Raw genomic sequence first — 14,362 nt, forward strand, 5'->3', positions numbered from 1 at the left:
CATCCTTTGTTGTGATAGTTTTTATGCTTCAATTTCTCACATAAAATTCATCACTGTCAGCGACGGCGAAAAATTCAATGGGAAGGTTTAGCGAACGAAAATTGAAAAAAAAAAAAACAGAAGAAGTGAATGAAATGAGGTCTCTTTTGACTCAAAATTAGAAGGTAACTTCATTTAATTGTTTGTGTGTTGATCCAAACTCCAAATGAATTGACATTTGAGTACAACTGCATAGATCCAATCCAAACAAAATTGTTTTCTATTAAAATTAAGCTATTTTTGTAATTGTATATCTTCTACGTGGAGAGGACGTCACCTTCCGTTTTTCCAGAAAAAAAGTTTTTGAAACGACTTCAACAACTTATCAGATTTTCATGTAAGCATTTTTTGCTTTTCTAATAAATTAGAGGAGGTCAAAGTCTGCCATGTAATTATATATGTACATAAAATGTGTTTTATTTTTGGTTGTACAAAATGTCTGAATTAGGGATCGAAAATAATAGTTGCTTACGAAATTCCAATTCAAAGAGAAAGAGTTTGTCTATTTCACGTTTTTTATAGCAAAGTGATGGAAAATTAATTCTACATATATGATTTGAGTTTTTTCAAAAAAGTCAGCTTTAAGCGTTATTTTTTGACCTACTCAAAAATAACCGATAAGTTTTATCTTTCGGTCAACAAAAAAGTTAAAATTTGAATCCAGCTTTCTGCAATCTCTCAGAGTTTTGACGTATTTTATTAAATAAAAATTACTTCTATTCAGATAAATAAATATTTTTATTAAAAGGGTGTGATCCGACATTACAGTTTGATAAACATTTGCACCAAGCGTGACTCGAATTTACTGAAATTCTATCTCAAGTAGATTTTTGCGTTAGAGCTACTTCATATTTGACAATTGGCTTTATTTACCTTGCCGAAATGATCTTTTTGGAAATGGATGAAAAAAATAGTAACGTGTTTTCTCCCACTTGCATTCTCTGAAGGAAGTCCCAACGGACCGAGAGAAAAAAGTAAGTCTAGATGCAGAATAGTGGCTGTCAGCTGCTATCCTTTTGAGCAGATAAATTTCTTCTCGAGTCGTCTGAAATGATCTGCTCGGCAATAAAAACCACAGCAAAAGTTTTCTGCGGACGACCTTTAAGATCCAACCTAGAAGATTTTGGTGCTTAAGGCCTTAGAACAACTGTCCCATGCTCGGCAAAGGCGTTAACCAACCTCATTATGGCCCATCTGTGTGGAGGTGTGCAGCCAAACATGCACCGAAACAACCTTTTTAACTACGTGTCGATTACTCCAAGTGTCAACTTTTATTAAATCTAAATATGAACCATCAAAAATTGGAACGGATTACTTAGGTACTCCAAGATACTACTAAGTATTATGTTTTTTCTTTGTAGTATAAGCAAATTTGCATGACGTACCATTAAAAACCAAGAGTTCAACTTTCCAAAAGCTGCATTTTCCAAAATTAAAAATCTTAAAGTAAAAGTTGCAACATTTCAAATTTTATTCAAGGTATATACATATACAAGTATAGGATATAAAGAAAATAGGTACCGAGTTTATCATTTTTTTTAATTATCACGCAACGTTCCAGATTTGCTTCTTAGAGTCGCATTGCTGCGTTTCGCTAGACATTCAATTTTTTCTGGTTCAAAGAAAGCATAAGCAATGCGCATATTGTTTGCGAAACCAGTGCCTTCCTTCCACGGTGATATTATCACCACTGAATCGCCTTTATCGACGAGTCTCATCTTTTTGGCAGCGACCAAGGCATACTGAACGCGAAGCTCAACATCCTTTTGATAGTCGGGATCGGATTTTTCTGAAATATGTTAAAAAAGTGTAGATCTATAATCCTTGATTTTGATTGTGCTATATGAGACATGATGTTTAGGAGGAATTTGTAAAGCTTTTAAAAATTGAGGCGAACAAAATTAACCTTACACTTCTTTCTATACAGTGCCTTTACAATATTCAAATGAATTTTTCTGTTGTATTCCAATAGGCGTTCAAGGAAAAAAAATATACATATTTGCAAAATTGAGTTATGAAAATTTTCAAAAGGCGGCTCTGTGAGCAAAGAAGAAACGCCATCGAATTTGAAAGCTGAAACACTATCTGACCGTGAAATTCAAATGCTGATATAATGGACGTATGTGAAGGGTATTTCAAATGAGACGCCTAGATGTCAGTAGTAAATAATTCGTAGACGGTAGCTGTTTTAAGTGTTATTCGACATTTTTCAATCATCTGTCTAGTAAAATTGTACCCGATAGAACAATTTTCAAATTTAATATGAAAAGGGTCGATCTTTAAGAACAACTTAACGCAAAAATCGTAATATTTTTGGTGCAAATAATCGCAACTTTAAAGAAACTGGTTCTGTCGAGAATAGAAAACGCACAGGCAGACCAAAAACGGGACGTTCTGTTGAGAATATTGCTGCTGTAGCATAAAGTGTTGCTCAACAGCCTTCAAGGTTCAATCGATAGGTTTGTCGATATCTCGACGTTCTCAATAATTAGACATTCATGAATCGCCTGTATGTTAAGATACTGTTTTGTTAAATAAAAATAGTAAAACCTGAACCAAGAATCTAAATTTTTACCTGTTTTATTTTAAAACAACATTTGGGCGCGTCTTTTAAGAGACCCTATAAAACTAAAAAATAAATAATTGGCATGTACACTTCTGTTAGGTGCTTGGCCAAGCTCCTATTCCTACTTGTGGTGTGCGTCTTGATGTTGTTCTACAAAAGGAAGGACCTACAGTTTTAAGCCAACTCCAAACGGCAAATGGTTCATTTATGAGGAGCTTTTTCTTGGCAGAAATACACGGTTGTTTTCCATCGCTTACCGAGGGACCACCGCTATTAGAAAAAACGTGTTCTATCATTTAGTGTTTCATGCACTTAGATTCGAATCTACACACTTCTGAATGGGAGTAACGCGCAAACCCATTCGGCCCTAGCGGCTCTATACATACAAATTTTTGATGGGAGTTTCCCCAGCTTCCTAGACCGCAGTTTTATGAAGCCAATTCACATGGAAATATCGCTGAGAACTTACTAGCCAAGAAGGCAACAAAATTTTTAAAGAAAATCGGCGCGCAATTTTCTGTTGGGACGGATGAAGCAGCTTTTGCACAGCATTGATTACAGGCAACAGGAAATATATATTAATGTTGAAAGAAAAATGTACATCAGATTTTTTAAAGCACAAGCCATACGTCGATGCTGTTATAGTCGGCGATATCATATATAAATTTTGAACGCGATCGCAGACCCATAAAACATATTGCAAAGGGAAAAAGTTCAGATTTCTTTTTGAGAACTCAAAAAATAAAACAAAATTTATTAATAGATTCAATTTGGCGGAACCAAAATTTATATGTGATATCTTCGATTACAGTAATATCAATTTTAGGTATTAGATTAAAAAAAATGTATTTTACTTATTTGAGTCTTCATAGGGTAATCTGAAATTTGGCCTATGTGGGACACGTATTAACCATCACTAATCGTAATCAAAATTTATAGGCGATATCTTTGACCGTGGTATAACCGATTGAGGGGGTGCAACTGAAAACATCGTTGACTTGATCTTTTAAGGACCCCCCTAACATATATGAATGAAGGCAATACGAAGCGAGATGGCATACACTTTGACATTAACTTGAAGAGTGTCACATATTTTTCTTGTGCCAACACAATAAAATTACCATCAAAGGCATGCAAAGAACTTTGGTATCTAGAAAGCCTATTCATGAAACTCTCCAGAATGAAGAGGCGTTGAATGATTATGAGCTTAATTTGAAAATAAAATTAAGACAACAAAAAAGGGTACTAAAACTTTCAAGACTTTAAAGAACAGTGAACAATGTAGAGCTTGTCGGATACTGTCGGAAAAAAGCATTCTTGCATGGAGTTGCAGAAAAATTATAACTTTGCGGCCCGAAGGCAGTAGCACTAGAAACAGATAGGCCCACTTTACAAAAGAAAATGGATGTATTGAATAAAAGTGCATTGAGGAGTGTGAATTCGCTTGCACGCCAGCGGGAAGCCCTATAAAAAATAAGAAGTGTACATAGCAGGTAATATCGGCACTGAAGCTGAGGCTGAGAGTATTGCATAGATTTTGACGTACCTTCTATCCTCTCAATTTTATTTTACTCTATTGTTCTGAAATCCCAAAGACATATCTTACCCAAGTACAAAACAGAGTAAATGCCACGTCTCAACTGACACTGTCGTGCAGTTCTGCTGCAACGCGTCAATGCAACAATGGGACAATGTGGCCTGTACATGCTGATCATATAGGCCGATTTTCCAGACGTCGTCAGGGTCACAATGATTGTCGCCATAGATTTTTGTGCCGCGTCCACTGCTGCCAACGCCACTGCATGCACTGCATCGATTGCTGCCGGATTGTTTAACATCAGTTCTTGATGTAAATGACGATGCCAAATGGCAGCTTCAGCCTCAGCACAAATACTAGCCATATAGGTGAGTGTCTCCAACGGATACTTGCCAATGGCACTTTCGCTCGCAATCATTACACCATCTACACCATCGATAACGATATTACCCAAGTCAGCGACATCGGCACGAGTAGGACGTGATTGGTACTTCATTGTGGCGAGCAGTTGAGTGCCCACTATTACGGGTTTGCCAGCACGATTACAACGCGCTATTATGGCTTTTTGTAAAATAAATAGTTTTTCCTCCTGCACTTCAATACCCAAACTACCGCGATCGATTAGTATGCCATCGGAAGCACTTATCACTTCATCTAAGTAATTTAAGATTTGTGCACAATCGAGTTTGCAAATAATTTGTATGTTCTTGCCACGTTCACCCAAGACAGCGCGTATCTCCCGTATGGCAGAGGGATGACGTGTTTTTGAAGCAAAAATGAAGTCAACATTATTATCTACGGCAAAACGCAAATCGAAGCGATCCTTCTCAGACACTGGTGGCAAATCGATATTAACATACAGTAGCCAAACACCCTTGCTAGCACCTAAAATACCACCTACTTCCACTTGACAAATCACACAATCCACAGCCACCTCTTTTACCAGCAGTGTAATGGCGCCATCACTCAGATAAATTATATTACCCGGCTGCAAGACATTAATTAAATTTGGATAATCGACATAAATCGTCTCCTTGTTGCCTTTGTCCATAAGATCCTTATTGATGGAGAGTCGAAGAGTTTCGTTCTTTTTTAATTCAACCTCATTAAAGCCCTCGAATGAACCGGTGCGTATTTCGGGACCCTTTGTGTCTATAGCAATGGCAATGTGCTTGCGATAACCAGCCTCTTCGGTGACTTCTGTCGATGCTTCACGTATCAATTCAATAGTGGATTTGTGATGCTCATGTGATTCATATGAGAAATTGAGCCGTGCTATATTCATGCCGCCCTTAATGAGTTGCTTCAACATCTCTTTGGTACGAGTGACACGCCCAATGGTGCAGATAATATTGATAAGACGACGAGCTGCTGGTGGCCCATTGATTTGTAAACTACACATATGCTCTAGGAGGGTTTCGGAGCCGTTTGATATGCTCATCTTGAGAGTTATTTTATTAATTTAAGAAAATTTCAAGTGAAGTATTGTAAACGAAGATTTTTTTGCGGTTTTAAGGGACTATGAATTTAAATGACTATAAAATTAGTGAAAATAATTTTTTGGAATTGATATGAAAAAGAAATTTTATAATAGAAATTTTTTTTCCATTGAATCTGACATTTGATTTGAGTTTTAATTTTGAGTTTTTTTAATGGCTCGTAGAAGTGTTTCTATATACCTCGAATTGTATCGATATACTGAAAGTAAAGGTAGTTTGATTGGAAATAAATAATTTCTTATATACAAAGTTAACGGAAAAGTCGTCCGAGAAACTTAACCTTGGGTAGAAGCACCTGATTTTTTTGACGTGAACGACAAGCGGGGGTAAATTTTATTGAAAACTTTTTTCCACAAACAGAGCTAAGTTTTAATTCAGACTTTTTTGCAGGTATTTCGATAAAATAAATTAAAATGAATTGTTTTATTTAAACTTAAAGAAAAACTTTCTTTGACTTCAATTAACCACTTATACATTTCTCAGCTAAAAATAAAGAAGTAAGAATACGAAAAATAGCAAATTTATAAAAACTAGTTAGTGAATTAGTTGCATTATATGGGTTTTGTAGTAAAGGGTTTTCCAATAACAGGTGTTATTTTGAATAGCCCACTATTTCGGCAAATGTCACTTTTGAAGCTGTCATTTTTTGATATTTGACAAGTAAAAACTACGCCATCAATAAAAATGGAACGCTACACACTTTAACAACGCATTGAAATTATTAAAATTCACTATAAAAATGGTGAAAATTTGGCAGAGACGAATTATAAAACTTGAACATTTTTGGGTCATCGTGAAGCACCTTGTCAGATCACAATACAGAAATTGGTGAAAAAATTCGAGCTGTTGGTACAAGTTAGTGATGTGAAGAATAAAACCCGTGCACGTCGCTCAAGAACAGCCGAAAATATTGCCGTTGTCGCCGAGAGTGTTGAAGAAACCCCAGGTTTGTCCATTTCGCGTCGTTCTTTGGAATTAGGCATTCCACAAACGTCATTACACCGTATTTTGCATAAAGATTTGGGTTTTAAGGCTTATAAAGTCCAGACACAAGAACTCAAGCCGACCGATCATCAACAACGTCGTGTCTTTGCTGATTGGGTCGTTGAAATGCATGAAAATGATGCGGAATTCCATCGAAAAATCATATTGAGTGATGAGACTCATTTCCACCTCGGTGAGTTCGCCAACAAGCAAAATTGGCGGATCTGGAGCTCAGAAAATCCAAGAGTTATTATTGAAAAGCCTCTCTATCCTCAACGTGTGACTGTTTGGTGCGGTTTATGGTCCGGCGGAGTCAATGGACCTTACTTTTTCAAAAATGAAGCAACAGTTACGGTGAATGGATTGCGCTATCGAGAGATGATTAACGATTTTTTATGGCCGGAGTGGATGGTATTGACTGGGCAAAGTTTAGTTTCAACAAGACGGCGCTACGTGCCACACAAGCAACGAAACCATTGATCTTTTATCAAATAACACCTCTTATTGGAAAGCCCTTTAGTAAGAACTATGTTTTTGCATAAAATTAATTAAAATCAAAAATAAACAAATACATAATCAAAACTTATCAATATATGGTGCATACTTTACATATAGCTTAATTTTGTCAAAGGTGTATTTTTATATTACCTAATTTTCCAAAAACAACAATATGGTCTAGAAGTCGGATTCTAAAAGAAAACAAGGTAGAACTTTTTCTATTTGATTTGGATGATGAAAAAATTGATTTTGATGACTATCCTAGACTTGTCAATCTATCGTGTACACTTTCTTTTGACGTTGGCTGTACATGCAAAATAGTACGCAAACTACACGCCCCCAGCGTAAATTTCACCCAATCACGTTTTTAGATCTGCGTAAATTCGGTGCGCGCCAACTACTGTGGAGTTACTGTATAAATTCGAAGAGTTAAATCGGCATTGCTTAAATACAAGCTAATATATCCAGATGTTAGAAATAAACGTACCACAACCCATCAAACATTTTGTGGGGTGAACCACTCGCCAGTGTTTCTACCGAAGGTTAACCCTTTGCCTTACGATTTAATTTCGAAGAAACATGCGTTCTCAGACTATTTAATTTTAATGCAACTCTGTGTGGGTGTTATCAGAAAATAAAACTAAAATATTTTAACTTTAATATTTTAACTTAAATTTACTACTACTGCTTTTGAAACATTTAAATATGCGGCGGGCATAGCCCGTCAATGTCGAATTCGGCAGAGAAAATGTTTGCGAGCGACCCTCGTCATTTCCACTTAAGGGGTTAAGGACATTATTATTTACGTATGTATTGGGTTGGCATTCAAAGACAATTTTTTCATAGAACTAAATAGCTTTATTCTGTAATGTATTGCTCATTTTGATCAATGATCTTTTGCCATCTTTCAGGCAGCATCATAATCCCACGTTCATAAAACTTTTGGTTTTTATTAGCAAAAAACTGAATCAGGTACGATTTGACATCCTCATCATTATTAAAATGTTTACTATTCAAAGAGTTTTGTAAAGATAGAAACAAAAAGTATTCAGATGGTGCAAGGTCAGGACTATATAGTGGATCTGGCAAAACATCCCAATCAAGCGCCAATAATTTTTGTCGAGTGGCCAAAGATATGTGTGGCCTTGCATTGTCATCATGGCGTACAATATCTTTTCGATTTGTCAATTCGAGCCGCTTTTCTTCAACTGCATTGTTTAATTTCGTTAATTGTTCAATGTAGACATCAGAATTGATCGTTCGGTTAGGTGGTAAGAGTTCACAGTAGACAATTCCTTTGTGATCCCACTAAATTGATAATAAAACCTTCTTTTGATGAATTTCAGCTTTTGATGTTGTTTGAGTTGGTTCACCTGGTCTTTTCCATTTGATATTGTTGTAAACAACCAATTTTTCATCGCCAGTTATCAGTCGTCTTAAAAATGGATCCTTTTCATTACGTTTCTTTAGCAAATCGCAGCTGTTAATGCGTTGCGTTAAATGCGTTTCTTTCAGTTCGTAAGGAACAACCCATCATGTATCGAGTTTTTGAACATAGCCAAGTTGTTTTAAGTGATTTCCAATGCATGTATGTGATACATGAAACTTCTCTGCAATCCCCCGTGTTGTACTGTGACGATACGAATCGATTATTGCTTTGATTAGGGCGTCATCAACTTCAGCTGGACGACCAGAGCGTTTTTCTTCTTTGAGTGAAAAATCATCAGAACGAAATTTAGCAAACCAATTTTCACACTGCCGTTCTTTTAAGGCTTCGTCACCATAAACAGCACATAACTTTTTATGAGCTTGCGATACGGTTTTCCTTTTGCGAAAATAAAAAAGGAAAATATGACGAAAATGTTCCTTTTGATTTTCCATTTTTCAGCGAACGCCAAACGAGAACGACGCAACCGGTCAAACCACTTTTTTCACTGATGACAGCTGAATTCCAACTATCAAATAACAAAATCTGTTTTACTTTTGTACTACGTCTGCAAACCTAAAAATTCAACTAAGGCCATCTATAAGTGTAATTTGCAATTTCTTTACGCAATTGCCAACCCAATACTTTCTAATTAATTTGATTGCTTCATATGATGTCCTAATATTAGGGGTTTTCGAGATATTCTATTTTAAAGATTAATTTAAAAGAAATAGGTTTTTGCTTGTACGCCTATTTTTTAACTTTAGTTCAAGCGCCGTTTTATTTTCTTGTTTTTGGTTGATGGGTATGTTAATTATTAAAAATCTTAACTAAAATTGAAAGCACGCCCTGATAATTAAAAGAGGGTGCTTCATAAGGGTTTGAATTAACGATTTTTGGCAAAGTGCTTTCTTCGCCACATCGTTAAAAATTATTATAAAAACTAATGTGTCCTTTAACTGTACATATGCCATATATACATTTATATATTGCTTTTTGAATCGGCTATAAAAAAAAAAAACTAATCAATATTTTTTCAAACTCTTTTTTTATTTTGAAGATTGAACATTGTCATTTATGAATGAAAAATAATATCGTTCAAATGACTGCCACGACTGGCTTTACAGTAGGCCATTCGATCAACCCAATTTTTTAGCACATTTTCGATTGTTTGGGCTCCAATTTCATGAATGGCAACTTCGATTTCGTGTTTTAAAGCATCAATCGTCTCTGGATGGTTCGCATAGCATTTGCCTTTAACGGCTTCCCACAAAAAATAGTCCAACGGGCTTAAATCACAGCTCCGAGGCGGCCAATTGATATCGGAATTTCGGCTGATTATTCGGTTTTCAAAAAGGGTAGCCAAAAGTTCGAGTGTAACTTTGGCTGTGTGACAAGTTGCACCGACCTGTTGAAACCAAATGTTGTCCATGTCATCCTCTTCAATTTTTGGAAACAAAAACTCGTTGAGCATATCACGGTAATGCTCGGCATTTACTGTAACCGCGGCTCCTCGCTCATTTTCGAAAAAAAAAAATGGCCCGATGATGCCGCCAGACCAAAAACCGCACCAAATAGTGACTCGTTGTGGATGCATTTGCTTCTCTACAGTAACGTGTGGATTTTCTGAGCCCTAAGTCCGGCAATTTTGCTTATTGACGTAGCCACCGATGTGAAAATCCGAAAAGAAGAAGAAGACTCACCACTTTAGAAATAGGTTTTCAATATTTCCCAATTTTGTTCAAGCGTATAGCGTCCCATTAAGTAAATTATGAACACATTTGACATGTCATTTGTGTTACCATTCTCAAAAAAATAGGTGGTTCAAAAAGCAAACGCTATATGGCCCACCCTGTATATATTCAATTGACTCTTACACCCATTGTTTACTTGGGTATTTGGCCGAACTTCTCCACCAATTTGCGGTGTGCGTCTTAATGTTTTACCACAAATGGAGAGACCATACGGTTTTATGCCACCTCCAAAAGGCAGATGGTTTTTTATTAGAAGGTTATTGCATGGTAGAAATCTTCTAGGAAAATCCTCGCTGTTGGAAAACTTTTCTATCACTTGATGTTTCATGGCCGGAGACTCGATTTTTTAACTATTCTAAATAGTAATGACCCTAAGTATCCAAAACGGCTTACCCGGTAGCCCTGTATATGAATCAATATCTCATTCACTTATTTTCGTCCGTGGCTACTGACAACTCAATATGCGTATAGTGTGTCTAGCTACAGCTACCTACAAATATACCCATATACATACCTATACGAGTATACGCATACTCATTACTTTTACACAAACATACGTACGTGGTCCAACAAAAATGTAGTTGTTGCGCTGCGGGTCTTCGCTTCTTACTCGCTGGTGGCAAATGGAAACAAAAGGATTAAACTTTTCCAACAATGCTGTTAAAAACAATAAACAAAAGTTGTTATTATGAAAATTGCTAACTACTGAAACAAAAAGCGTTGGCGCTGGTGGAATCGGGAGGGAGCAGAAAATCGCTTGCAGGCAGGCAAGCAGGCGGACAGACGAAGTTGCCTAAATCCTCTGAGCTTGGTTGGCCAACAGCAGCCTTTCTGGTAAGCCACAAAATCACTGTACGGGAAGCACTTGAAGTGGTTGAAGGCAACAGCAATAATATGGGTAACATAAAGCTTTTATTTAGAAGTACTCAGCAGCAGTTGGCAGCAATTGAAGTTGTTCGCCGTTTCAATGTTGGTTTGTTCGCATTTTGCTTTTTTGTGGTAAGTGATATTATTTGGATTGCATTTGAAGGATTTATGTGGCAAATTAATTGTTGCTTTTGTCTTGCTCCACTTGAGCTGAAGCTCTACTTTTGAGGTAGGTTTGTTGTTATTTGCTCCGTGATGTTTGCTCTGCTCGATTTTTTGGTTGGACAAAAATTGTAAGAGTATTATTTTTAACAATAACTTATGTTGTGTATTGTTGAAGATTATGTAGCAGAAGGAGGGTACATACTCATGTCCTACACATTTATGAAAATTTAAGCAATTAATAGATGTACGGGTATTTAATATATTTAAGTGTTGAAAGCGCGTTGGGAAGTTGAAATTTGCATGAAATTCATTGAACAAATGCGTAAAATAAAGGCTATATAATTTTTTGATTCGTACCTCTACGACTTCTTACCATACACACCAAGAAGCAAAATTATAAGCATACCACCATTTTTCTATAAAAAAAATATTATAGGCTGAATTAGTTTTAAAGGTGACACACAGATGGCGCTATTTACCACTTTATCGCGTTGGCAATACTGAATATATATTCATGACAAAGCCTCATCCCTAGGCTTTGTTTATCAGTATCTGTCATTTCGCTGAAGTATAAACAACGCAGTGTTTTCGTGCTCCGAGTATGTCAACTTTCGTGCCGTCGAAACGCAATTTGCGGGAAGCTTTGCTTTTCTGCTTCAATTTGAAAAAAAATACAGCCCAAGCCCGTGAATTGCTGCATGAGGCCTACCCAGACCATACTCCGTCGATTTCAACATGTGAGTACTGGTTTCGACGATTCAAAAGTGGTGATTTTCACACCGAAGACAAGGAGCGTCTTTGCCAGCCCAAAAAGTTCGAGGACGCGGAATTGGGGGAATTGGTAAACGAGGACTCGTGCCAAACCCAAGAAGAGCTTGCTGAATCATTGGGCGTTGATAAATCAACCGTTTGCAAGCGTCTAAAAGCGATGGGAATGATCCAAAAGCAAGAACATTGGGTCCAGTACGAGTTGAAGCTGCGCGACGTCGAACGGCGATTTTTCACGTGCGAATTGCTGATCGAGCGACAAAATCGGTAGGGTTTTTTGCATCCGGTGGTGACTGGCGACGAAAAATGGATACACTACGATAACCCAAAACGCAAAAAATCATGGGGTTTGCCCGGCCACGCATCAACGTCGACGGCCAAGCAGAATATTCACGGCAAGAAAATCATGCTCTGCATTTGGTGGGATCAGATCGGCGTCGTATATTTTGAGCTGCTCCAACCGGGCGAAACAATCACGGGGGATCGTTAGCGACTGCAATTGATGCGTTTAAGCCGGGCATTGAAAGAAAAACGGCCGGAAACGGTAAAAAGGCACGACAAGGTTATTTTGCAACATGACAACGCTCGGCCGCATGTTGCTCAACCTGTCAAAAAATACCTTGGAACGCTTGGCTGGGAAGTGTTACCCCACCCGCCGTATAGTCCAGACATAGCTCCCTCCGATTATCATTTGTTCCGGCATATGAGTCTCGATTTGGCGGACCAGCGGTTCTCCTCGTACGAGGCTACCAAAATATGGGTTGAGTCATGGATAGCCAAGCAGCGGCCAGAACTTTGGAGAAACGGCATCCGGAAATTGCCCGAAAGATGGGCGAAAGTTGTAGCTAGCGATGGCCAATACTTCAAATAAAATATTTTGTACCGTTTTTTCACAATAAAGCCCCAAACCTTCGAAAAAAACCCTTAAAACTAATTCAACCTCCCATAGTAAAAAATTTAAATAAAAAATGTAGTTCTTATATATGTTTGGCCGAGCTCCCCCTCCTATTTGTGGTGTACGTCTTGATGTTGTTCCACAAATGGAGGGACCTACAGTTTCAAGCCGACTCCGAACGGCAGATATTTTTATGAGGAGCTTTTTCATGGCAGAAATACACTCGGAGCATTATCAGTGCCTGCCGAGGGGCGACCGTTCTTAGAAAAATATTTTTCTTCATTTTGGTGTTTCACCGAGATTCGAACCAACGTTTTCTCTGTGAATTCCGAATGGTAATCACGCACCAACACATTCGGCTACGGCGGCCGCCGTTTTGTTTTATTTCATATTATATTAATCGAACAAGAGCCATAACAGCAGTTTATAGTTATACGGATCAGAAAATTCAGATGCATGGCGATGTATGAAGCCTAGAACCGCATACGATTTTGAAAGAATAAAATTAATGGGACCACTGAAGAAAAATTTCATATCGACTAAAACTCCAAGACCCTTAAACTTTGTAGTGGATTATTTATTACAAAAATATACCGGCGCCTCGAAAATGTTAAATGTAAACGTTTTTCTAATATTGATAGACAGGCTTTTAGTGAGTACACCACTGTAGTTGTAGTTGCTTTTAGTTATGTTTTCCTATTCTAAGTCGATGGTTTTTTCTCTATTTCGTGACATGTTGAGCCATATTTTTATGTCGCAAAGGATTTGTGTCCAATTTAAAATTTTATAACCACCACTTCAGCGGTAAGTTGGTAATTCACAAACACTGATTGCCAAACTCTCGTAATAATAAAAAAAACATTTTGTCGGTGGCTTTAGTTGCGACAGAACAGTGGTTTATGATGCAATTCATGCTGAGTTGTGAACAACTTCATTTTTAGTCATAAATTTCGTGCCCCTACCTACTTATGTACGTGCAAATGTCTTGACTCGTAAGCATGCCACATACCTGTGTCTATGTGTATGTGAACTTAGGCGTATTAAAGTTTACCACCACAAATATATATAAGTACTCTGATCCTGCGTGCTGCACTCAACAAGTTTCACTGGCCTATAAGAATTTGATTTTTAGTGCTCCTTTGTGTGGTGCCATTAAACGTTCGGCCGCACCTGCAAAGCGGGCGTGTAAAAATGCGCGAAAAAATTAAGATCTGCTAAGCGAGCCGGCGAAGTTTCCATCGGTACTCAAATGATAACAACCTCCATAAGTTTGTAGGCAACAATTTTAATGCCCTGAAAGTCCCAGCGCTGGAGGAGCGAGTCACAGCTGACGTAATTTTTAATTAAATCTTGGAAGTATGTTG

The 14,362-nt window shown here is 37.4% G+C and overlaps 1 protein-coding gene across 1 annotated transcript; it reads right to left on the minus strand.

Annotated features, from left to right (window-relative positions):
* Positions 1–1,486: 1,486 nt before the first annotated feature.
* On the minus strand, positions 1,487–5,705 carry LOC128866817 (pyruvate kinase-like). The gene is made up of 2 exons (XM_054107808.1): positions 4,212–5,705; positions 1,487–1,828 (listed from the first exon to the last, which is right to left on the minus strand). Exons 1-2 carry the CDS (start codon positions 5,581–5,583, stop codon positions 1,578–1,580), a joined length of 1,623 nt encoding a protein of 540 aa, XP_053963783.1. The 5' UTR covers positions 5,584–5,705; the 3' UTR covers positions 1,487–1,577.
* Positions 5,706–14,362: the final 8,657 nt, after the last annotated feature.

Source organism: Anastrepha ludens, chromosome 6, assembly GCF_028408465.1.
Source record: "Anastrepha ludens isolate Willacy chromosome 6, idAnaLude1.1, whole genome shotgun sequence".
NCBI classification, from domain to species: domain Eukaryota; kingdom Metazoa; phylum Arthropoda; class Insecta; order Diptera; family Tephritidae; genus Anastrepha; species Anastrepha ludens.

Coding starts and splice junctions, on each gene's coding strand:
- LOC128866817 (XM_054107808.1), bottom strand. CDS start 5,583: ATGAGCATATCAAACGGCTCCGAAACCCTCCTAGAGCATATGTGTAGT. Junction 1,829..4,211: donor TTACTCTGTTTTGTACTTGG/GTAAGATATGTC, acceptor AACATATTTCAG/AAAAATCCGATCCCGACTAT.